At 38.3% G+C, this 23,300-nt stretch overlaps 1 protein-coding gene and 1 pseudogene across 2 annotated transcripts in view; one reads left to right on the top strand and one right to left on the bottom strand.

Moving 5' to 3' along the window:
- Nucleotides 1-23,300, top strand: part of SUCLG2 (succinate-CoA ligase GDP-forming subunit beta) — a 257,299-nt gene that overhangs the window by 151,771 nt on the left and 82,228 nt on the right. For both annotated transcript variants that reach the window (XM_050781306.1, XM_050781307.1), the window contains exons 7-9: nucleotides 5,764-5,860; nucleotides 16,989-17,150; nucleotides 19,350-19,492. In XM_050781306.1, the coding sequence (XP_050637263.1) occupies nucleotides 5,764-5,860; nucleotides 16,989-17,150; nucleotides 19,350-19,492 (402 nt within the window). The remainder of the gene's footprint in view (nucleotides 1-5,763; nucleotides 5,861-16,988; nucleotides 17,151-19,349; nucleotides 19,493-23,300) is intronic.
- Nucleotides 58-821, bottom strand: LOC126947763 (NADH dehydrogenase [ubiquinone] 1 beta subcomplex subunit 4-like; annotated as a pseudogene).

Here is a 23,300-nt window from a genome sequence, read left to right as displayed (position 1 = left end):
TTTTGATTAATAGACGATTTATTTCAGCAAGAATACACATAGTCATCATTGCTAGACTTAGATGTTAAATGTTCGATCCAATTTGCCTTCCTGGATAATTTTTTCTTTCCTATCTCTGTCAGTTTTGAAATCATAAAACGAGAAGAAGAGGTGCCTAATTCCACACAAAGCTCCCAAGAGTGAGTTTTTAGGGGTGAAATTAGGATAGACATTTGCTGATCTTTCATAGGTCCAACAAATCAAGGCAGGATATTCAATGAGCTGTCAGCGGTTAGGGTCGTTGTACTGAAGCAAGTACTCTCCCGTTTCAGCTGGGCTCTTACGGCCAACCGCTTGGCTTGCACCCGCTGGGTTTCCAGGGGTATGTCATATTCCACTGGGTGGAGGGTTGAGGGTGGAGTGGCCAGGCATGATGGAATAGACTTTGGGAACAATATCTTGGTGATGCAGCACACAACTGTGCCTGCGTGGTTCTGAGGCCCTTCCTCATTATGCTCCTGTTAAGACATTTTTAAAGATTTGTATAAACTTGTCAGGTTTTCATTTACATATATTTGATTTTATAGATTTTAATTTTTAAAAATTGCTTAATAGACAAAATCACAGTTGGTGGCAAAAGTGCAGAAAACCTTTGTACACAGTGGTTATGAGCTGAGAAAGTAATGGCAATAGTAAGCGACTGACTACAAGTTGACCAGGAGAATGTTCTCTTTGACGTGTGCTTATTTTAAACATTTGAACCCATGTAGAAAGCAGGAAAGCTAATTTCAACTTGCCACATGCCATGCCATTCCATGTCACACCTGGTCACACTTACACATTCTGTCTGCCTAGCCCTTATAACCATTTAGTGTATAGCCTCTGGAATAAGACATCTTACAAGGGTTTGTCATTGTGAGAGCTACAAGGGAGAACCAGCTTGGTTTGGAGATATCTCCAAGATCAAATTATGTTTTAGTCTTGCTCAAAAAATTACAGTCCGGCTTTGCACAACAGTAAAAATTAAAACAGAAAATATCCCCAAAATGCTGTGCTAATGTATAATTACAATGGGATTAATGTGTGGAAAACGCAGGCTTGTACTAAACAAAGTTGGTGTAGGCTTAAGAAGTTCTGAAACAGTTTAAGTGTATATCTGTGGATGAATTCATAAACAAAATGTGGTATATGCTATGATGGAACTTTATTGAACCTTGTAAAAGAAGATTCTGACACATGCTGCAGTATGGATGGGGCTTGAGGATATTGTGTTAAGTGAAATAAGCCAGTCACAAAAAGACAAACACTGGATAATTCCACAGGTATCTAGTGTATGTATATATGCATATCCTTTATTTTATGTATGTATGTATCTAGATATCTCTAATATCTATATGTCTGCTATCTATAGATATCTATACATATATATGCAGATATATATGGAGGTATATATGTGTGTGTGTATATAGAGAGAGAGGAGTGTGTGTGTGTATGTGTGTGTATATATATGGGGAGATGGAGAGCGAGACAGAGAGAGAGATGCTATCTAGAATAGTCAAATTTATAGACACAAAGTAGAATGATGTTGCCAGAGGCTGCGGTAAGAGGAGAATGGTAAGAGGAGAACAGGAGTTTGTTTAGCGATACAGAGTGAGGGAGGATTAAGAAGTTCTAGAGATTGGTTGCACAACAATGTGAATATACCAACTTGACCCTGCAGAACTGTGTAGACACTTAAAAATGGTTGAGATATGGTGAATTTTATGTTTTGTTTATTTTATCACAGTTTTTAAAAAAGTTTTGAAGTAGCTGGATTAGATTTTATATATATATATATATATGTGTACCCAGAAGTTATTTCTATTATGTAGTCCCCCTAGTCCCCCTTAGAATTGAATTAATCTTTAATTCAACCAATATTTATCAAGTATTGACTCTGCAGAGGTTGTATGACGACAGTGGATGCCAAAGTGCCCAGGACACATAAGATGCCTGCCCCATGCAACTCACATTGCAAGCTCACATTGATGACCTAGAAAACCCCCTAAAATACAAAAAATATTCAGCAGTGAAGTATTTACTGGCTTCACACTTTAACTCAAATTTTATTTGGATTAAAAAAAATGGAAACATTAAATAAAGAAATTATAAAGAATACTAGAAAAAATAATGGGAGAATTTTAAAAAATATTCTCAGAATGGGACTAGCCTTTTAAAAGTCTGACACAAAGCCAGAAGCCATATAAGAGTGACATTATTGTGAAATTTCCATGTGGCAAAACTAACAAAAGAATGTTCAAAAGGTAAATGTTAAAGGGGCTGAGGCAGGAGGATTACTTGAGACCAGGAATTCAAGAGCAGCCTGGGTAACGTAGCGAGACCCCCATCTCTAGAAGAAATTAAACTAAAAAAATTAGCTGAGCCTAGTGGCATGTGCCTGTAGTCCAGCTATTTGAAAGGCTGAGGTGGGAGGATCATCTGAGCCCAGGAGTTCAAGGCTGCAGTGAGCCATGATTGTGCCAGTACACTCCAGTCTGGGTGACAAAGCAAGACTCTATTGTACACACACACACACACACACACACACTCTCTTCCTATAAATTAATAAGAGATCAAAATCTCAACAGGAAAATAGGCAAAATTCACAGAAAAAAAAATAAGATATCTCTTAAACTCATAGAAATGTGCAAACTCATTCATAATAAAATAAATTAAAACTATATGTGAGTATACTCATCTGTTCTCACACTGATAATAAAGACATCACTGAGACTGGGTCATTTAAGAAGGAAAGTGGTTTAATTTACTCATAGTTCCACATGGCTGGAGAAGCCTCACAATCATGGTGGAAGACGAAGGAATAGGGAAGGGACTTCTTGCATGGTGCGGGCAAGAGAGCTTGTGCAGGGGAAGCCCCCTTTATAAAACCACCAGATGTTGTGAGACTTATTCACTGTCATGAGAACAGCATGGGAAAATCCTGTCCCCATGATTCAATTACTTCCCACTGGGTCCCTCTTGCAACACATGGGAATTATTACAATTCAAGGTAAGATTTGGGTGGGGACACAGAGCCCAACCATATCAGTGAGATACCCTTTTTCACCTAACCCATTGGCAAAGATACAAATGGCTAATGATTGTGAATTGGAAAATAGTGTCTCTGATAATTTTCACTTTTTAGGAGTGGAAATCAGGGACGAATTCTATGAAGAACAATTTGGGCCAGGTGTGGTAGTTCACACCTGTAATCCCAGCACTTTGGGAGGCCAAGGCGGGTGGATCACGAGGTCAGGAGATTGAGACCATCCTGGCCAACATGGTGAAAACCCATCTCTACTAAAATACAAAAAACTAGCTGGGCTTGGTGGCACGCCTCTAGTCCTAGCTACTCGGGAAGCTGAGGCAGGGGAATCGCCTGAACCCTGGAGGTGCAGGTTGCAGTGAGCCCAGATCACGCCACTGCACTCCAGCCTGGCAACAGAGCAAGACTCTGTCTCAAAAAAAAAAGAACAATTTAGCAGAATCTTTTGATGTTTAAAATGGCTATACTCCTTTCTGCTTCACTCTGGATAGTTTATCCTACAAATGTTTAATCAAGTGTATGTTAAATATCCAGAGATACATAAGGCAGTGCTGTAATGTCAACCTATTAGAAACAATGCATATGGTCATTATTTAAGTGAAAGGTTAAAGGAATTATAGCACATCAATACAGTAAGATATTATTTAGTCAATTAAAAGGATATGATTGATCTACCTGTGTTGCTGATGAAGTGTCTCTAAAAATCTGTTAAGTAAAGAAATGAGGCATAGGAACAAGTTTGCTTTTTTAAGACAGATGAAGGAGGAATGCATACTGTCTTAGGCATAGAATATCTCTCAGATGAAGGGCACATTTATGAGTGTGCTACCACTGGGGGCCTGTGTGGTTGAATGGTTCAGTCAGGGAAAACCCTTTAGTTCTTTGGGAATTTTGTATCATATACATGTGTTATCTACCCATACAAATATTTAATATTAAAAATATGTAATCATACTCGTTATGTGGGTTCTTTTATATCTACTGGGCCTCAAATTTGGATTTAAAGATGTTTGTAGGTAAACATAAAATACATTAACATAGCATGAATTAAATCTGGAGTTCTTCAGTCAAATCTGGAACCACCTGCAATATTTACACCAGGGGGGATTTACTTTAGGGATGCGTTCATAGGTGCTGCAAGAGCTGAGTAGTTTAAAAGTGGACAGGGCCGGGCGCAGTGGCTCACGCCTGTAATTCCAGCTCTTTGGGAGGCCGAGGCGGGTGGATCACGAGGTCAGGAGATCGAGACCATCCTGGCTAATACGGTGGAACTCTTGTCTGTACTAAAAATAGAAAAAATTAGCCGGGCGTGGTGGCGGGCGCCTGCAGTCCCGGCTACTCGGGAGGCTAAGGCAGGAGAATGGCGTGGACCTGGGAGGCAGAGGTTGCAGTGAGCCGAGATGCCGCCACTGCACTTCATCCTGGGCGACAGAGCGAGACTCCGTCAAGAGTGGACAGAAAGGCAACCTAGAGTATATCCATCCGCATGCTCCAGGAACAAAAATGAGGCAGTGGTGTTACTGGACCTTAGATACAGAAGCTAGAACCCTGGTGGGCTTCTCCAGTGGGAGCAAGAGCCAGAGGAGGAGGTGCTGCCCAGACAGAAAGAGAGGAGTGGAAGTACCCTGGTTCTTCCCTTCTTCCCACCGCCATCTCTCACCGCTGCTTCTCATTGGCTGGCCCCAGCTGGAAACCAGCTGACCCAGGAACATAGAAAACTTAGCCTGTAAGCGTCAGCTTCCCTGATACACAGAGTAGAGTTGGAGAACTGAAAATGGATCTGCTGCAAATAATCCAAGGCTGGCACAATGAGTGAAATGTGGCAGTGGGAAAACTTTGGCTTGGAAAATGGAGCCGGGAATGAGACTGATACCTAATTCTTCTCCATGATCGACCCTCTTGCTCTGTGCATCACATGCTCCTTTCGTTATTGACAGGAGCTTTCTAGGGTGGGGGCATGGCTCATTCATGTTCTCATTTCTAGCGCCAGCTCTCAGGACACCAGCCAGCTGTGTCATAGGCAGTGAAGAAATGTTGGTTGAAAAGAATGAATGAATGAGCGAATTTCAAGCAGAGTGAGAAAAATGAAGTCAGGGCTTAACAGGGCGACCTTGGATATTCTTGCCCTTTGTGGTTAATGCCTTTGGGACAAGCTATTTTCAGTTTGAATTGTGCTGTTCAGTGACTACACTATTGAGCACTTTCATCTTCCTGTTTTACAACAATTTTCGTTAGACACTCAGTAATTGTTGTTTCACAGATTATGGGTTGGATTGATTAATATAACAACTTTTATTTCAGCACAATAAGGAAAATCTAGTCATTATAAACTCTCAAAATCATGTTTACCTTTTACTTAAATGGAACTTGTTTGTATTAATGATTGTAGCTTATATTGCAGCATAACTCTGCTAATAGAGACATGATAATTTACAAAAAGATTAACAACGTTTTAGGCCGTACTGAAAATATTTTGTTTTCTTGATAATGGTCTCTTCTGGTGTCTGGAGGAGAGGTGAGCAATTCCTTTTAATGAATAGCAGCGGAAATTAAAATAATTATGTTTTTCTGTTTTTCCCTTCAGAAAACCTAACTGAAAATAAAGACATAACTTGCTATTTTTAAAGTTTCATTAATCCAGCAAAATAAATTTTCTTTTACTGCTTTGGTGTAATTCCATTTCACTTGATCACATTTAGGCTGCAGATCAAATTACGAAGCTGTATAATCTCTTCCTAAAAATTGATGCTACTCAGGTGGAAGTGAATCCCTTTGGCGAAACTCCAGAAGGACAAGGTAAGAAAAAAAAAGAATTGAGAAAACAAATGAATGTATTATAATTATTTATGCAAACTATAAATTGCACAAAAGACTGTAGCAGCAGCTTTGCATAAATTTCTTACAGTAATTTAATTTCTGCCATAGTTTGAAATGCTCCCATGATGCTGTTGAACATTTCAGCACTTAGGTTTGTTTGTAGCCAAATGCCAGGGCTCTAAGGAAGCTACTAAAGCTACTGCTTGTTTTACTTAAAAACATTCAGGCTTGGTGTGGTGGCTCATGCCTGAAATCCCAGCACTTTGGGAGGACAAGACGAGGATCATTTGAGGCCAAGACTTTGAGACCAGCCTGGGTAACATATTGAGACCCTGTCTCTACAAATAATAATAATAAATAATAATAAATTAAAAGAGAAGAAACATTCGTTCACATCTTTGTCTCCACCTTATTTTTTTAGGCCTATCACTGCTGCTACTAAGGTAAAGATTTGTGTAGAAATGGGAGCCACACACTTGGGTATAATGAACACATGTGCCTTTATGGAACTGGAACTTTTTGAATGTCTTTAGTTTGCCTAAATCAGTATATAATTTCACCTTGTGTTCTGGGCTGGATTTATATCACCTTGGTAAAGCCCCAAGTCCCCCCCAGTTGAGCTCTTTCACCTTACTTGGACAGCAGTTTCTGCTTCAGGCAGTAGTAGGTGGCATTTTTGTGGTGAAGGTTGCTCCTATCCATCAGGTACTTATAGAGTATAAATAACTGTTTTATATCTCAGTACCTACCACCACGGCACTGTTTCTTGCATACAGCAAATATTCCATAAGTTCTTATTAATATGGTAGCGAAAACTTATGAATGCATGTGTGGTAAGGGGTAAAGTGGAGTTCCACACACACATTCACAAGCTTTTGCTATCAAAACCGTGGAATAGCAGATGGATAGGATAGGGATACCAGACTGTAAGCCCCATGAACCTCTCTTTTTTAGTACATTTCACCTCCAGTGTCTTGCATGTTGTCTAGTATGTTACAGTCAGTAAAGAGGAATTTGCATTGAATTGGTAACTGGGGTGAATCATTATGTGTAAACACATCAACTTTTGGACCAAGGTGGATGAGACAATATTTTCTCCTTAGCACATTTCCATTTCAGAGATTCTGTAGCTAGACTCAGAGAAACTACACTATTATTTCTTTGAAACCCAGAGAGGCCTAAGTATAAATTCTGTATCTGCCATGTTTTGGCTACAGATCTGGGCAACTTACTTAGCCTGCCTAAGTTTCAGGTCTTTTTTTTTTTTTTTTTTTTTCCAATCAAATAAGTGGTAGCAATGATGCCTAGCTCATAGAGTGTTGTGAAAATAAGATGAGATCATATATGAGTATGCATGCAGTATCAGATACAAAATGGCTAGTCCCTAACATTCATAAAATGAAATTCCTCTTCTCAGGTAGTCTCAGAGTAGCCCAGGAATAGTATAGATTTTAGACAAGAACAAGCAAAGATTTTATGTTTAGGAAGCCATTGAAAATAATGTATTTCATGATTTATACAGATGACCATCTGATATAAATCTGTGCTTGGTCATTTATAAACAAGCCACCTTTATTCATAAATACTTTTTTAAAAAGTTGCTATGGCTATAAAATTGTGAGTATTTTATAAAGGGAAGAAAGGAAGGGGAAGAAGCTGTTTCTTGAGCTTATATGCCAGGCACTGTGATAAGCTTATACCTATATTCTTTCATATTGTTTACCACAAGCCTGAAAATTTAGGAGTCGTTATCCCCATTTTATAGAGGGTTGAAAAACCATTGTAACTGTCCCAGGGGCCAGTCAGAAGTTACAGAAGCTGGGATTTGAACCCATGTCCCTCTGAGTCCAGCATGCATGTTGATTCTGATTCTCCAGACTCAACTGCAGCTACCTACCTTTTTTCTACTTTCTTCCATTTAAACTACTTATTTGCTTTCATGGACATGACCTAGAAGTAGTCTCCAGTTTGGCAGGGAATACCAGTCAGAATTCATGTTGATAATTAAGTCCAAGAAATGAAGGCAGAGGCTTAACAAAAGTTCTTAAAGGTCATATATTGCTTTTTAAACTAGTATACACAAGCAGCCTGTTTGCTTCATATTAAGAAAAATGGAAATTCAGCTGTAGCTATGGAGTGGGATAAAAATGGCTGCAATACATTTTTTATTCAACCCTTTGGGAAGCAGTCACAAGCTGTGTTCTGGCTTCAGGGAACAGAGGTATGGAAACCTTTTCTGAGAGTGTGTTTACAAAACGTCGTGAGTCTGAAGTTTGATTTTTAATTATTAAGAGAATGGAAGAGTCTTGAGTTTTTTTTTTTAGGGGAATCATCGTAAAACATTCTTTATATACAGTTCATTAAAACATAAGTCTTATGTGATATTTTTAAGAGCAAAATTATCTTTCGTTATTAATTTGTTCATAGTACTATAAAAGTTCAGCGATTGAATTATAATCACAATTAAATGAGTATGTTGGTTTATAACTCTAATGAGCAGTAGTCAAATTAAACCCAATTAGGAAATGGTGATTAATGACCAAATGTACAAATTGATCTTCATCATTATCACAATTCCCTAAAGCTATCTTTTATTTAGAAGCTGTAAAAGCAGTCATTTATATTTTAGCAATATTGATAATCTTAATATTTATAATCTGAGTATTCGTTATTTCTGTTTAGATCAGTAGTAGCAGAACATTTCACATTAAAATTTCCACATTGCAACTTTGATTTAATAATTATTCTTTAAACTTAAACATTTAAGGAGCTCAGCATCACATTGCACCAGCTCTTTTTTGTTGTTGTTGTTGTTGTTTCTTTTTCTTTTTTTTTTTTTTGAGACAGGGTCTCTGTCGCCCAGACTGGAGTGCAGCGGTGCAGCCTAAGCAAACTGCAGCCTCCACCTCCTGAGTTCAAGTGATTCTCCTGCCTCAGCCTTCCGAGTATCTGGGATTATAGGTGCCTGCCACCGCACCCAGCTAATTTTTGTATTTTTAGTAGAGATGAGGTTTCACCACATTGGCCAGGCTGGTCTCCAACTCCTGACCCCAGGTGATCCACCCGCCTCGGCCTCCCAAAGTGCTGGGATTACAGGTGTGAGCCACTGCACCCAGCCTGTACCCACCTCTTTGTAGGAAAATTTTTTTGGCCTTCCATTGGTCAGTGAGTGCTATTTTTAATAATTCAGGTTATTGTTCATATAGTTGTACAGCAAGTGATGCCCTGTTGAGTGAAGAACAAGGGCCTTGATAATATCTATGCTACTAAGTCACCCATAGGGAATTTTCGACATGGAGAAAGAACTGCAGTCCAAGAACTCTTTTTTCCTCTGTGATTAATAATCTGATTCAAAAAATATAATTTGACACTACTAACTGCAATGTAGTTTAGTGACTCTTAGCTAGGATTATAATGGTTGCTAATGACAGGAACCTATATTAGCTTTGTTTTTGTTAAAAAGTTATATTCCTGTAACAGGGAAGTCTAAGGTGTGGACTGGCTTAAGGCCTGAAGAGAATCAGGGATTTGCTGGTTCTCCAGCCCTGCTTCCCTCCAAATTGGCTTCTTTCTTAGCAAGGCTCTCAGAAGCTGGCAGCAAAGATGTCTCCCAGTGCTCCATAACTGTCCCTCAGCAGCCCCCTAAATCCCTTCAAATGATTCTGATTGGCCCTGCTTGGATCATATGTCTGTGCCCATGCCAGCCACTGAGCAAGAATCATATGGTATAGGAGACATACAGTTTCTTAATGGAAGAAGGGACACTGAGTCAAAACATACCTACCAGAAAGATGGAACCTTATTGAAACAAAAATAAACTGTTAAATAGTCAATAGAAATTAATTGTTATTTTCCTTGTTTGTCCAAATGCAGTGCCAATTCATTCATTAATTCTGTAGCCAAGCAAGAAGCAATGTTTTATCATTATTTATTTATCTACCTGCCCATTCATGTATTCATTCATTCATTTTGCTAGCCACTGTGAGATTTCATGTCATATTTCTTCCCACCTTCAGCCAGCTCTATCTGTACACAGACTCCTTTCTCTGATGTCTTTAAAGCAAGTTGTACTCCATGGGAAGGGTGGGCATTTTGTTCCCCAGGGAACATTTTTAGTCGTCACAACTTGGAGGCTGTGCTTCTGGCATGTATGACGCTAAACTACAATACACAATACTACATTCCCCGTTCACAGAGAATGACCTCACCCAATCTGTCCATAGTCTAGAGATTAAGAATTTCTGCTTTAGGGCATCTTCATCAGTTGGAAGCTGAAATTCATTCATTGGGCCAAAGAAATGAGATCCAATTTGAAACAGTGACTATCTGGCTAAGATTCCATGAGAATTAAAGCTGGGTGATCCACAGTTAACTGGCACATCAAATTCCTTTCTTTTTTCAGATTGATTTCCCTAAATAACTACCCTGTTGCTTCTTGTTAGCAAGTGCCCATGTTGTTGGTGGGTGTTTCTCTGTTTCTCTCTTTATACACAAGACTATTTTCAAGAACATTTTCGGTTCTCTACCTCCACTAACCCCCCTACCCACCCCATATCTATTTTCTCTTTTCACAGCCAGTAAAAAAAAGTTCTAAAAAGTATACAACTCTCAGAACATCAATATTTAATGGGAAGTGGGACTAATTTGAAAGTATCAGCATTTTAAGGCCATTTTGGCAAGACGTGTTTCAATAGCACAGTATGGTTATTTATCACAAATCAAACGCAGTACATTGCTTGAAGACATTATTTTTCAAACTAATTATGACAGTCTTATTTCCTGCTGTTTTTATGTTTCTTTTATGTGTAAGTTTCCCCTCTGAAATCTATTTTTCTTTTGTTTAATTCTGTGACACATTCTTCTGTTAAAATTCTAGGGTCAGAGGCCTCTAACTGCCAGTCATGTTTTCCATCAAGATTGTTGAATTAGCAGCTCACAGAATCTCACACTACTAAACAAAACAACAAAACACCCTATGCATATAAGTACCACAGCTTTCTTTGGTATTTGTTCAGAACAAAAATTCATTTGTATAATCTATCAAGCATGTAACAATGTGCTTTTGATGGTGAAAATTGTTTTATAAATATTAATAGGTATGTTTCTTTCACCCACTTTGTATAAAAAATGGCCTTTGTTCAAGATGAATTTTCTATAGAATTGAGGTTTCATTAATGTGACATTGAAAATCTTAAGGTCTGGACCAAGCTCAGCACCTCTGAAAATGTATTTTGTATTGTTTGTTGTTTTACTAAATGAGAAAGCTAAGGGTTTAAGCAGGCAAGTTTATTTTATTGCCCTGCTGTTGACAAAGACATCAATCCATTTTTAACACATCCGTTCAAGCAGTGCATTTAGAAGGGTCTTACAGGGGGAAATAAGCATCTAAGAGTCAGTTAGTATTCAAGGATTAATCTACTCCTTTTGTGTAGCCACAGGTTTTTATTTCTTTGTTTGTTATTTTACTTTTTTTTTTTTTGGTTTTCATGTTAATGGAATGCACTTTTTCTAAGTTTCTCCTTCACTATAAAACATGATACCTGTGTATCTATAACTTGGTTAAGACAAGTGGATACAAGTGTGAGAATTGTGACTTAGCAGGGATTGGTAAACTTTTTCTGTCAAGGACCAGTTAGTAAATATTTGGGGGTTTGCGGGCCATACAGCCTCTATTGCAACTACTCACCTCTGCTTTTGTCTTGGGAAGGCAGCCATAGGCAATATGTACAAGGCTGTGTTCCAATCTGTTATCCATGAAAACAGGGCTGGCTTGAGGGCCTTAGTTTGCTACCCTTGGCTTAGATCTTCATTTGGAGCTGCTCTGTACTAATCTTTAGCCTTGGCCTTATGCACAGGTGTGATATCATTTGAGAGTCACCAACAGCCTGTTTTACCCTCATCTTTTAGACAGAAATCTTGTTTTCTACTATTTATGATACCTAAAATGCCAACTATTAATATTCTTCCTTTGGGAAAATTCTTATTTAATCAGAAGATGGCTTTTTATTGAAAACCATGGGTAACCTGTACATACGTAAAATATGACTGACATTTGCTTAGATTTGCTTTAAACAGAAATCTCATAGTATAAAGGAACAGATAACTTTTATTGTTAGGAAGAGAGGGGAGTTCTGTAGCCTGGGCTGCAATAATGAGAAGCTCTTAAGTATAAAAAAGCATGTGCATATCAAAGGGTGGTGTGGTCATCTAATAACCTGCTAGGACCCACTGTCTAGGAAGCTAAGCGCTTTGCATACAATCTCTCCTGCCACCGACACCTAGAGTAGAACATACTCTGATCCCCATTGTATAGACAAGGCTTGGGTTTAAGAGAAGTTAATGTGCTGAGGGATGGCTGGCTAAAAAGTGCCAAGAGTTGTCATTTATACCCTGGTATTTTTGATGCCAGTCTACATTAAGTGGTCAAATTCAAGGAAAAGCATTTAGATGGTACAACATTATAGATGGTAAGACAGGAAAGCACTTTGTTTGTTTGGAACTATGTGTAATGGGAAAAACAAACATTTTTCTCCTACTAAATTCTCAACACAGAAGAACACTTCTTGGACCAGATATGTGAGTTTTTCCAACACTGACTAATCTCTGACACTAGCTAGGTATCCTATGATTCAATTCAGTTCTTTCACTATCTATCTGGAAGAGATCCTATAGGTTAAGGGGTCAGTCTTATGGGACTGACTTCACTTTAGATGTCAGTTGTAAGACCAAGCCTCTGGTACTTCTGATGAGCCAGCTATAAATTGGGAGTTCTCAGGACTCTCTCTACGTGCCCCATCATTTACTAGAAAGCCTCTCAGAACCCAGGGAAGCACTTTACTTACTACTGCTGATTTATTATAAAGGTTGTTTTATTTTTTATTTTAGTTTTTTTGAAAGGATATTTTATTTTATTTTATTTTATTTTTTATTTATTTTTTTTTTTGAGACGGAGTCTCGCTCTGTCACCCAGGCTGGAGTACAGTGGCTGGATCTCAGCTCACTGCAAGCTCTGTCTCCCAGGTTTATGCCATTCTCCTGCCTCAGCCTCCCGAGTAGCTGGGATTACAGGCGCCTGCCACCTCGCCCGGCTAGTTTTTTTGTATTTTTAGTAGAGACGGGGTTTCACTGTGTTAGCCAGGATCTCCTGACCTCGTGATCCGCCCGTCTCGGCCTCCCAAAGTGCTGGGATTACAGGCTTGAGCCACCGCGCCCGGCCGAAAGGATATTTTAAATGATACAAATGAACAGCCAGATGAAGAGGTAAATAGGGCAGGGTATGCATGAAGGGTGACAAGCTTCCCTATACGCCACAGGTGAGCCACCCTGTAGCACCTCCCTGTGTTTGGCAACCTGTAAGCTCTCCAATCCCCTGGAGTTGTGAAATTTTTATGGAGGCTTTATTACATAGGGATGATCCATTATTCTTTCTGGAGCATGGAGGTGGGACTGAAATTTCCAAGCTTCTAATCATAGTTTGGTCTTTATGGCGACCAGCCCCATACAGAAGCCTCCACCAAGACTTACCTTAATAAAACAAAAGACTCTCTTATCTTCCAGAAAATCCCAAGGGATTAGGAGCTCTGCATCAGGAATCAGGGTCAAAGGTAAAATGTTAGAACACAAGATTCTCTTAGAACCCCTATTGCTTAGGAAATCAAAAGGGTTTTAGAGCGCTATGCCAGGAATTAGGGATGAAGACCAAAATAATATTTCTTATTATAAATCACACTACCACAGTGTACTTTTAAAATACAAAACAGGCATAACAAATGTGTCTAAAAGAATCCCTTTACATCCTTAAAGTTTTTCATCCCTTACCCACTAAATAAAGACTTAGGTCTTGAAGGTGGCAGTTCAATTAGAATCCCCTTTCTTAACTCCTAAGTCCTCTAAATAAATTACTTCCTATTTAGGTAGTGTTTTTAACTTCCCAAAACACTTAGACATACATGCAATGATCCAATTAGGTTGTTTAGTTTTCTCTACAGAGAGCTAACAATTGGCACAGGACCATTGTAGATATACACCCCTTTTATCCCATCATCACCGTCTTGAAGCTCTGGGTTAACTGCAAAGTTCTGTCAAGATGGTTCCCTGGAGAGAACGTCATACCACAGAAAAGCATCCTCTGAAAATCTAGCTTTGCAGGCATTTAGTTGGGATTGCCTTTTGAACTTTGCATACATACCCATTAATTATTCTCTCTCTGAAGCAGCTTGTAACTATAGTCCTTGTAAGGAGCAAAGGTCAGCTTGAAACTCTTTTGATTTACTTGATTACTGATCTCAACCAAGAATGCCTTTATTTGAAACTCTTCCCTTAGGAAGTCAATTTGATAACCTTTGTCCATTCATTTTGAAGGTGTCAGTTATAAGTAGTCTTGCCAATGAGTAATGGAGGAGCTAAAATTACTAATAAATTAATTAGAATGTATTTATAAACCTAGTGGAAAGCCAAGTATGAAGTTGCTTTTTTATTGATTATTATGCTGGTCATTAACTGCTGAGAAAATTCCACTGTAGCAAGCAGAGAATATTGGCCAATTCCTTTAGTAATTGTAGGATTCTGTCATTAAGCTTTCCATATTCTGGAAAGTAATTACTCATTCACTCCAGCTATTCACAGTGTGTGGACAAAGTGGTTGGGCATTTTGGGGCAAGGCTAAGGATTTAAACAGATATTAACTTCCATATAAGATTCTCTCTTGTCACTCAATGCTACTTTAAGTCATGTGTGGTCTGTGTATATACTTATAACAAGCATTCTTAGATGTTAGTATGCCGGTCTACACAGATTTGTATCAAAGTGCTTGAATATTGTGGTAGGAAAACCCTCGGAGAAAACCCTCTACCTAGGGTCTCTAATGCCAAGATGCCATATACAGCCATGTTTTATTTTCATAAGAAGCAAGTAGAATTAGGAGATTATAGCCACTGCTTTACAGTAAGTGAGAAATGCTCTGTGGCTGTTTCCCTTTCAAGAGTCAGGTGCCTGTCAGCAACGCTGCAGGAGAATAGGTAGTATCTATAAATTATTGGTCAAAGATTCGTGGCTATCAATATCCCAAGTTAAGTAAAAGAACATTGGCCGGGCGCAGTGGCTCACACCTGTAATCCCAGGACTTTGGGAGGCTGAGGCGGGCGGATCACAAGGTCAGTAGATCGAGACCATCCTGGCTAACATGATGAAACCCCGTTCTCTACTAAAAATATAAAAAATTAGCTGGGCGTGGTGGCGGGCGCCTGTAGTCCCAACTACTCAGGAGGCTGAGGCAGGCGAATCGCTTGAACCCGGGAGGTGGAGGTTGCAGTGAGCCAAGATTGCGCCACTGCACTCCAGCCTGGGTAACAGAGTGACACTCCATCTCCAAAACAAACAAAAAACCATTATGATGACATGTCATCACAGAACACTAATTTCTACACTAAGAGAGATAATAAAAGGGGTCAGAACTCAGACACAAATAATGCCACCCTCTCCACTGCAGTCTCTCCCTGATTGTATGTATAGGAGAGCTGTAAATCAAGGAAAGTGCCCTGTAGTCTATCTCTATCACGGATTGAGTTTTGCAGGGTCCAGGAGATTTCCACCAGCACCAGAAGCTGGAGACAATTGTGCAATAATGCCTGGCATCCTGGCATTGTAACTGACCAGTCTTGGTCTTTTCGTGTCTTATAACTTGAATCTGAAGTGCCATAAGATGGTCCTGCACAGGCCAGGCGCGGTGGCTCATGCCTGTAATCCCAGCACTTTGGGAGGCCAAGGTGGGCAGATACCTGAGGTCAGGAGTTCAAGACCAGGCTGGCCAACATGGAGAAACCCATCTCTGCTAACAATAAAAAATAAAAAATAAAAAATTAGCCGGGTGTGGTGGCGCATGCCTGTAATCCCAGTTAGTTGGGAGGAGGAGGTAGGAGAATTGCTTGAACCCGGGAGGCAGTGGTTGTGGTGAGCCGAAATCGCGCTACTGCACTCCAGCCTGGGCAACGAGCGAAACTCCGTCTCAAAAAAAAATAAAGATGGTCCTGCACAGATCAAGGGCATGGCCCTAGTTTTAAGGATTGTTACTTCCATTTTTTCCAATTAAAAAACCAAGGCCCAGAGAAGAACTAGGTTATTTTATCAAGGTTGCGGAGTTAGTAATGTATGCTGGAAATTGCTAAAAGAATATATTTCAAGTGCTCTCCCACACCAAAAACCAAAACCAAAAACTGTATGAGAAGATAGATGTGTTAATTTGCTTCAGTATAGTAATCATTTCACTGTGTTTAATTATTTCACTGTGTTAGGTGTATATCAAAACATGATGTTGTATGCTTTAAATACAGTTGTCCCTCAGTATATGCAGGGAATCGGTTCCAGGAATCTCAAATATACCAAACTTCATTCATACTCAATTCCTGCAGTTGGTCCTGCAGAGCCCGCGTATGTGAAAAGTCAACCCTCTTGGGCTTTACATTTTGAGAATAAAAATCCACCTGTAAGTGGACCCTCACAGTTCAAACCCATGTTGTTCAAGAGTCACGTGTATACAATTTGTATTTTTAATATATGTTACAGAGTTAGTTAAGGATCAAATAAAGATTGAGTGATTCTAGCCTGGCATTCTTTCCACTAAATCTTTTGGAAATACTAGAGAGGATACTGATTCAATAAAAATTTCACTTCACCGTATCAAGAAAAGGACAAAAGAGGACAAAATAATTAATAGTATTATTTAGTCTCTCTTTACATAGAAGAGAAAGTTGATAATTAGTGGTTAAATACTAAAAATATGTAATAAAAATAATGAATCAAAGCTGTATCTGTGAAGCTGTGCCAGTCTGTAACTTTTGATGGTTGATGGCAACTTTTGTTGTTATTCTATTGAAATGAGAACAACAGATACAAATTACTATGTTCTTTACTAGAACGTAAGTCCCTTGACAACAGGGACCAAACCCTAAAATTTAAAGGTCAAGAAAGCCACAGTAGCCACTCCTGCCTGTAGCATGAGAAAAAAAATGACAGCACTTACTTTCCCTTCTCTTGTGCCCACCAGCCTGAAGAACTTAATTTATAGATCCTCAAGAGATATTCAAGTATGATTGTTTTCTTCTTTATTTAGTTGTCTGTTTTGATGCCAAGATAAACTTCGATGACAACGCAGAATTCCGACAAAAAGACATATTTGCTATGGACGACAAATCCGAGAATGAGCCCATTGAAAATGAAGCTGCCAAATATGATCTAAAATACATAGGACTAGATGGGAACATTGCCTGCTTTGGTAAGAAGCAGTTATATCAAAAGAATGCTTTGTGGATTTTTATAGAATTTAGGAACCCTGGATTTCTGAAATGTCATTTACCAAGAAGAAGTAAGCATACAAGTTTTTTTGTAGCTGAAAGGTCGTAGAAAACAATCCAAGTTTCTTCTCAAAGTTTGTTTTGATTAATGGTTACTGGGTTAACGCAGAATTTCTCAACTCTGGCACTATTGAGAGTTTGGGTGGGATAATTCTTTGCTATCCTGTACATCATAAGATGTTTAGCATCCTAACCTCTAGATACTAGTAACAACCCCCAGTTGTGATGACAGATAAACCCATGTAAATCAATAAATTAAAATGAAAGTCTTCAGACAGTTCCAAATGACTGTGGTATACAAAAATCACCCCAATTGAGAACTACTGACTTAAAACATCTCAGTTAAACTTTGCTTAGTAAAAAATTAGAACCTTTGCTGCTCAACTCAGTATTAATATGCTAGAACTCTTCTGAAATTTAGGTTTAAAACAAAATTCCTTTATCAGAGGAAATAGAAGAGGACATACACTTTAATCACTTTACTAAAGTTTCAGATTCTGTGATAACCAAATGATAAAATGTTTAATCCATTATGTTAGTTTATTAATAAAACAATTGATTTCATCACACTCATCTAAATTTGTGAAAATGGCTTCTCCAGCTGAGATAAGAATGAGGCTATAGAGGCAGTACAGCTTCTATTGTTCACAGCTTATAGTGCTCAGATTTATACGCTTCTGACTTAATTGCACAAGACTGTGTTTCTGGTAGAATCAATTCATTGTACTGGAAACTGAGGTCTTAATCTTAATGGAATTAAAATAAAAATGATTTGTAGCTCATTAAACCAACAATATCATTATATTCAGAACTGAAAAGACCTCATCCAAGAGTTTGCTGTTCAGTACAATAGAAAATGACATCCAATTATAAGTGATACCAAAAGCTCTTGCTTTGTATTGGAGCAATAACTGTAATGTACCAGATCACTCACATCATTCTGATCCTGATAAGCTAATGCACTCTCAATATTTGTAGGCATTTAGAAAGGGGAAGTGTATATGGGTTTAAAACAAATTAAATACAGATTATTTATAGCCTCTGTAGGAATGTGCATGGTTTGACCACGTAGCAGCCTCAAAATCTATGATTTACGCATTTCAAATTGTTTTAAGATTCTGTATAAACCATTTTTATTTGAGTTACTCCAAATTTAATTAGTCACAGTTCATAGGCTTTTCTAGGGAATTGGAGGGTCAGAAAAATGAAGGGTACTTTACCTTGTGAGTTTCTGCTGTGTTCAGGAGATTTTTTTTTTCTGTCTTGAGGAAAGTAATTTTATATCATTAAGCTTAAGAAGCAAAATAAGTGTAATTGATCAATAAAACTTAGCCCTGGAAAACAAGAATTTTGATGTTAAAACTCTTCACCTACTTTCTTAAGAAGGGCTCCTAAGATGTTGGCACATTTTGGTTCCAGTTTTAACGATTGGGTTGCTAGTGAGCATTGCTTATGTTAATTTGAAAAAAGAACAAGGGGATAGGAATATTGTTTTTGTGCTGTCATTTGTTCATTTGTTTCTAAGTTTATCCAGGTAACATTATATAAACATGCATGACTGTACTAAGTGTAGAAAGGTATAAAATCCCACTGAAGTTGGGACCACTGTGCTTCAGTCCCAGAGATGCCACATTCAGAGGAGCGTATTCTCAGCAAGCAAAACATTAAGAGAATTCCATTCTTCATTCACTATTTCTTAAAGTATATTAAAAAGAATGTAATTCATAGGCCCTAGCAACTTCTCATAGCTTGTTTCTCTGCCTCCTGATTCTCTTAAGCTTACACTTTCCAGAACCTAAAACATCCTTCTTTACTACTGGCCCAAATCGGTTACTTACTTAAAGCTTTCCTTCTTTCTGTTTCCCAGATTGATTTAACTTCCCAATACATCCTGTTCCTCATTCCCAAGTCTTTTTTGCTTCATTGTTTGCATATACACGTCCTGATTCTTTATCCTAAAAGTCTATGCACTAATCTGGTTTAATGGAATTCCAAACAGGACATAAATTGGCCTGGCAATGACAGAGTTCTCTCTTGGCAATATGGGGGAGGGAAAATGTTTATGGACCATTTCATGTTGCTAAATTTAGCCTGTCTTGTGTCCCATTTGCATTTCACAGTGAATGGTGCTGGGCTAGCCATGGCTACTTGTGATATCATTTTCCTTAATGGTGGGAAGCCAGCCAACTTCTTGGATCTTGGAGGTGGCGTAAAGGAAGCTCAAGTATATCAAGCATTCAAATTGCTCACAGCTGATCCTAAGGTAACCTTTCTTTTTGTAGGGAGATTATATGTCAGTTTAATTTCTTACCGTCAAGAGCTCACTTGTTCTTCCTGGTGAGAGTTGATAAGTCAATATGTGTACTTTGCAGCCCCAGATGCAACTTCTATCTTTTTTTTGAGATGGCGTCTCCCTCTGTTGCCCAGGCTCAAGTACAGTGGCATGCGATCTTGGCTCACTGAAACCTCTATCTCCTGGGTTCAAGCGATTCTCCTTCCTCAGCCTCTTGAGTAGCTGGGATTACAGGTGCATGCCACCATGCCCAGCTAATTTTTGTATTTTTAGTAGAGACGAGGTTTCTCCATGCTGGCCAGGCTGGTCGAACTCCTGACCTTGTGATCTGCCCGCCTCAGCCTCCCAGAGTGCTGAGATTACGGGCATGAGCCACTGCGCCCAGCCTGCAACTTCTATCTTATATCGCATTGGAATACATGATGATTTAACTCTCGTTTTGGGTAAAAGGCTTATAAATAGCTCCTGGGATCTTACTTCAGAGGTTGTGTGTACAGTCCTGAGAAGTGGAAGGAAATAAAAAAAATACAGTGTGCCAGTTGAAACATTGGTTGGCATGAACTTTATTTGGGTAATTTACACAGAAGCGACTGGTCCTATGCTTACATGATTTAGAGGGAAGGTGTACTATGATTCCTTCCATAAAGATGCTGAAGGTATTACCAAATATTGGAAAATCTTAGGGTTGTAGGATCATATATCACTGGGAAATAATGGCCCCACCTTCTTTTGTATGCTTTCTAATTTTTATCACTGACCATTAGTTTGTAACATATGCACTAAGTAGCAAGTAACTGTACCTGGTTTCATAGTTTCTATTGCTGCTTCATGTGCATCTTTTTAACTTGAGGGTAGTTGACTAGAATGTAGCTACCACACCCATGCTAGGGGCAGTGTGGGCATTCAGTTAATATTTAATCAGCTAGTTTAGTAACCAAGTTAAATATCAGTATGCTTTGTTTTACCTGTAGATACTCAGTTGACTATAACGTGGTTTAGGTAGATGCTTATTACATAGAAAGACCAAAATATTTTGAGAGACTAGTGTACATGGTTTTCATTTCATTCTTTTAACAGGCCTGTGAAGTACGTATATGCCACAACAATTTGATATAAAACTTTTTCTCTATTTTTTTAATTACTTTTTTTAGAGACAGGGTCTCATTCTGTCACCTAGACCATAGTGCTATGGTGCGATCATAGCTCACTATAGCCTCGATCTCCTGGACCCAAGCTATCCTCCCCTCACAGCCTCTTGAGTAGCTAGGACTACAGGTGCATGCCACCATGGCTGGCAAATTTTTTTTTTTTGTCTCGCCATGTTGCTCAGGCTGGTCTCAAACTCCTGGCCTCAAGTGATCCTCCTACCTCAGGCTCTCAGAGCACTGGAATTACAGGCATGAGCCATCACAATTGGCCTAAACTTTATTTGAGAATCATTTTCTCAATATTGTTAGAGTATCTAATAAATTGAGTTGGTTACTAAAGTATCTGAAGATGTAGGAAATCTGAATCATTACTAAGAAAATCATAAATGAAAATAATACCAGATTTTTAAAAAATGAAATGTGGTCTGAACTAAATATGGAAGCTTCCCATTAATAAATATACTGGCAATAGCCTGTTTTGTTTTGCATGCATAAAATTTTGTCTTATATTGGTAGTACACTTGTCTGTTTTTCTCATGACTTAAATAGTTGGTGGCCTTATATTTTTGCTTATCTTTTCTTCTGACTCACAAAACAGACGGCAAGGTATTATTAGCACTTATTTTCAATTCTCCAGTGCCATTCAGGAATAGCAAAGTTATTGAAGTTCAAAGGCAGCCAGCCATGAGGAAGGTATTCGCCAAAAGAACAATGTTTCCACTTACATAAGCGCTTTGTTTTCATTGGTTAGGTAGAAATACCTATCAGTGGCTCCCTAATCATGTATTAATTCACTTATTCTTTCTTCCTACTGCTTTCTAAGGGAAGAATCATTTTCCTCCCAGAGATTCCCAAACCAATTGAAATCTGTAAATACCGAGAGAGACAGCTCCTTAAGCTGCTCGAACCACAAAGTACCCAGAGGACAGACAACTGTAATAAAATACTGAACTTCCAGCATCTGCTGAAACTCTGTGCAAAGAATAATAGAGAGTCATTGAAAGATGAAATCTACCAGGACAATCATTGGATTTCGCTGAAATAGCTTTTCTTAGTGCCTCACCTCAAATTTTAATTTTGTAAAACCTATAGGGTGGGGAGGGAGAGTGGAAAAATTACTGTCAGAGCCATTTTTTCCTTTTTAAAAAACTATTCTCTTCCAAAATTTTGACTTTATGGAATATTTTCAAATGCTTGGATTATTTCAACTTTTTTTTGAGATTAGCTGTCATCTTGGGTAGATAAAGGTATGTGGGAGTTATTTTATTTTTCTCATGCTATATCAGGAAAATGAATGCACAGCTCATCTCACAGTACTTTTTCCAAATCTTGAAATTTCAAAACCGGTTAAAAAACATAGAAATGTAATGAGTATTTTCAATCCTGGCTTCATTTCACAAAATTTAGAGAACAGAACCTAAAAAATAGTATAGATGAGTTGATGTGATTTTGCAAGGAAACTGGCTGTAGTTTTTGGCAGTAATTATTTCGTGTCCACATGCCCAAAAGTAGAGGTTCCTGAGAGCCCAAAGCTAATTATTTCAAAGGTATCGATTATCTTGTTAGATAAAATGGTTGGTTAGTTGAATACACAGAAAGTCAAAATTACAGAACACCAGTTTTTGTTAAACTTTTATCAACTGATGTTAACAACTGCTTATTTGCAGTATGTCTAAGATAATTCTGTTGATTAGTAAACAAGCGTCATTGAATAAAATTATTACAGGTTGACATATATTTCCACTCATGATGTCAGTCATAGAGCAGAAAATGTTACTTCTTTTGCTTGACTGTTAACCCAAATGCTGATTTTCACTTGGACCTAACACAAGTATCTCTATAACTAATGTGTTTCTTATTATTTTTATCATATATGTGAAATGAAGTTCCTCTACCAAGCTGAATAAAACAAGAGTCTTTTCAAGATAAACTCACTTACTGAACTGAATTCATATGAAGTGTATCATTAAATATTTTATAATTCTCTTATCTTCCAGCTGAGCTTGAGATGAGAGAAAAGTAATAGAGTTTGTTCTGCTGGTGGTCTTCATCACTAATTCTAAGCATTAGTATTCTTTAAATCATAAAGAGCAAAAATAATATAAAATAGGAAATAGAAGTAGGGTTTTGTGGTTTTCTGTTAAGAATTTGAAGACATTTAAAAGAAAAGCACTGTATAGAATGTTATCCTTGGGTTTTTGTTTTCCAAATTATACCCTGGTTTCTATTTTAGTTCTGAACTTAGAATTCCAAAGGTGTAGCAAATGTAACAAACTTTTGTGTAAGTTTGCGTTCACTTACACAGAACACCTTGTGTTCACTTACACGAAACATCTTGTGAAGTGAATACAAGGAAAGGACACTTGGCACGAATCTCCCCAGTGACCCCAACTCTGTTGGCCAAAGATAAACAAATCTTTTGCTCTCTGAGGGCCTAGTTTTGAAAAGCAAAAGTACATGATTGGCATTAGTAAAGGCACCTCATTGGATTTGATTGTACTTCCTGGTTTAGATCCAACTTTGAGTCATATTTTCAAAGCCCTTGAAATATCTATGAAGAAATGTGCTACCTAAGCACCAAGGACAAGTTGAAGAATGGAAGGGACTCTTAGTGGGATTCTCATGCCAGA

This window comes from Macaca thibetana, chromosome 2, assembly GCF_024542745.1.
Source record: "Macaca thibetana thibetana isolate TM-01 chromosome 2, ASM2454274v1, whole genome shotgun sequence".
Taxonomy (NCBI): domain Eukaryota; kingdom Metazoa; phylum Chordata; class Mammalia; order Primates; family Cercopithecidae; genus Macaca; species Macaca thibetana.
The sequence above is the reverse complement of the archived record's forward strand: the minus strand, read 5'-3'. Positions and strand labels throughout refer to the sequence as shown.